The sequence below is a fragment of the Tetrahymena thermophila genome, assembly GCF_000189635.1.
Source record: "Tetrahymena thermophila SB210 genomic scaffold scf_8254961, whole genome shotgun sequence".
NCBI lineage: Eukaryota > Ciliophora > Oligohymenophorea > Hymenostomatida > Tetrahymenidae > Tetrahymena > Tetrahymena thermophila.
The window spans coordinates 1-1,054 of NW_002476662.1; the positions used below are offsets into that span (position 1 = coordinate 1).

The 1,054-nt window shown below is 21.4% G+C and overlaps 1 protein-coding gene across 1 annotated transcript; it reads right to left on the bottom strand. All coding sequences in view use genetic code 6, as the record gives it.

Annotated features, from left to right (window-relative positions):
• Positions 1-319: 319 nt before the first annotated feature.
• On the bottom strand, positions 320-746 carry TTHERM_002653401 (hypothetical protein; the record flags this gene model as incomplete). Its single annotated transcript, XM_012795212.1, has 2 exons — positions 320-409; positions 657-746. Coding segments are annotated over 2 exons (180 nt in total), but the record flags the coding sequence as incomplete, so codon positions are not given.
• Between the last annotated feature and the right edge of the window lie 308 nt (positions 747-1,054).

Consider the following 1,054-nt stretch of genomic DNA (forward strand, 5'->3'; position numbering starts at 1 on the left):
ATTTGAGAGATTAATGCATTTAGCTAAACCAGAACCTAAGCCTGATGCACCTTCGTCACTAATTTAATTCTCACTTTTTAAATATTGAAAAAAATATATATCATTAAATAATTAATTAGAAGGAAAAAATGAAGAAAAATATGAAATAATAAAATTAATAAATTAATAATAAAAGTAAAAGTTGGGAATAAAATGATGAATTAAATTAACAATGAAAGAACAAAAATAAAGCAAGCAAAATTAAAAAAGAGCTTTATTGTTTTAAATTAGTTTTTATAATTAAAAATATCACAATCCAAAACAAATAAACTGTTTTTACCGAAGATGAAGTGTCAAATTTGAGAGATTAATGCATTTAGCTAAACCAGAACCTAAGCCTGATGCATCTTCGTCACCAATTTAATTCTCACTTTTTAAATATTGAAAAAATATATATCAGTAAATAGTTAATTAGAAGGAAAAAATGAAGAAAAATATGAAATAATAAAATAAATTAATTAATAATAAAAGCAAAAGTTGAAAATAAAATGATGAGTAAAATTTACAAAGAAAGAACAAAAAAAAAAAGCAAGCAAAATTAAAAAAGAGTTTTATTGTTTTAAATTAGTTTTTATAATTAGAAACATCACAATCCAAAACAAATAAACTATTTTTACCGAAGATGAAGTGTCAAATTTGAGAGATTAATGCATTTAGCTAAACCAGAACCTAAGCCTGATGCACCAATTGCACCAATTTAATTGAAACTTTTTAAATATTGAAAAAAATAAATATCATTAAATAGTTAATTAGAAGGAAAAAATGAAGAAAAAATATGAAATAATAAGATTAATTAATTAATAATAATAGCAAAAGTTGAAAATAAAATGATGAGTTAAATTAACAAAGAAAGAACAAAAAAAAAAGCAAGCAAAATTAAAAAAGAGCTTTATTGTTTTAAATTAGTTTTCATAATTAAAAATATCACAATCCAAAACAAATAAACTATTTTTACTCTAGATCAAGTGTCAAATTTGAGAGATTAATGCATTTAGCTAAACCAAAACCTAAGCCT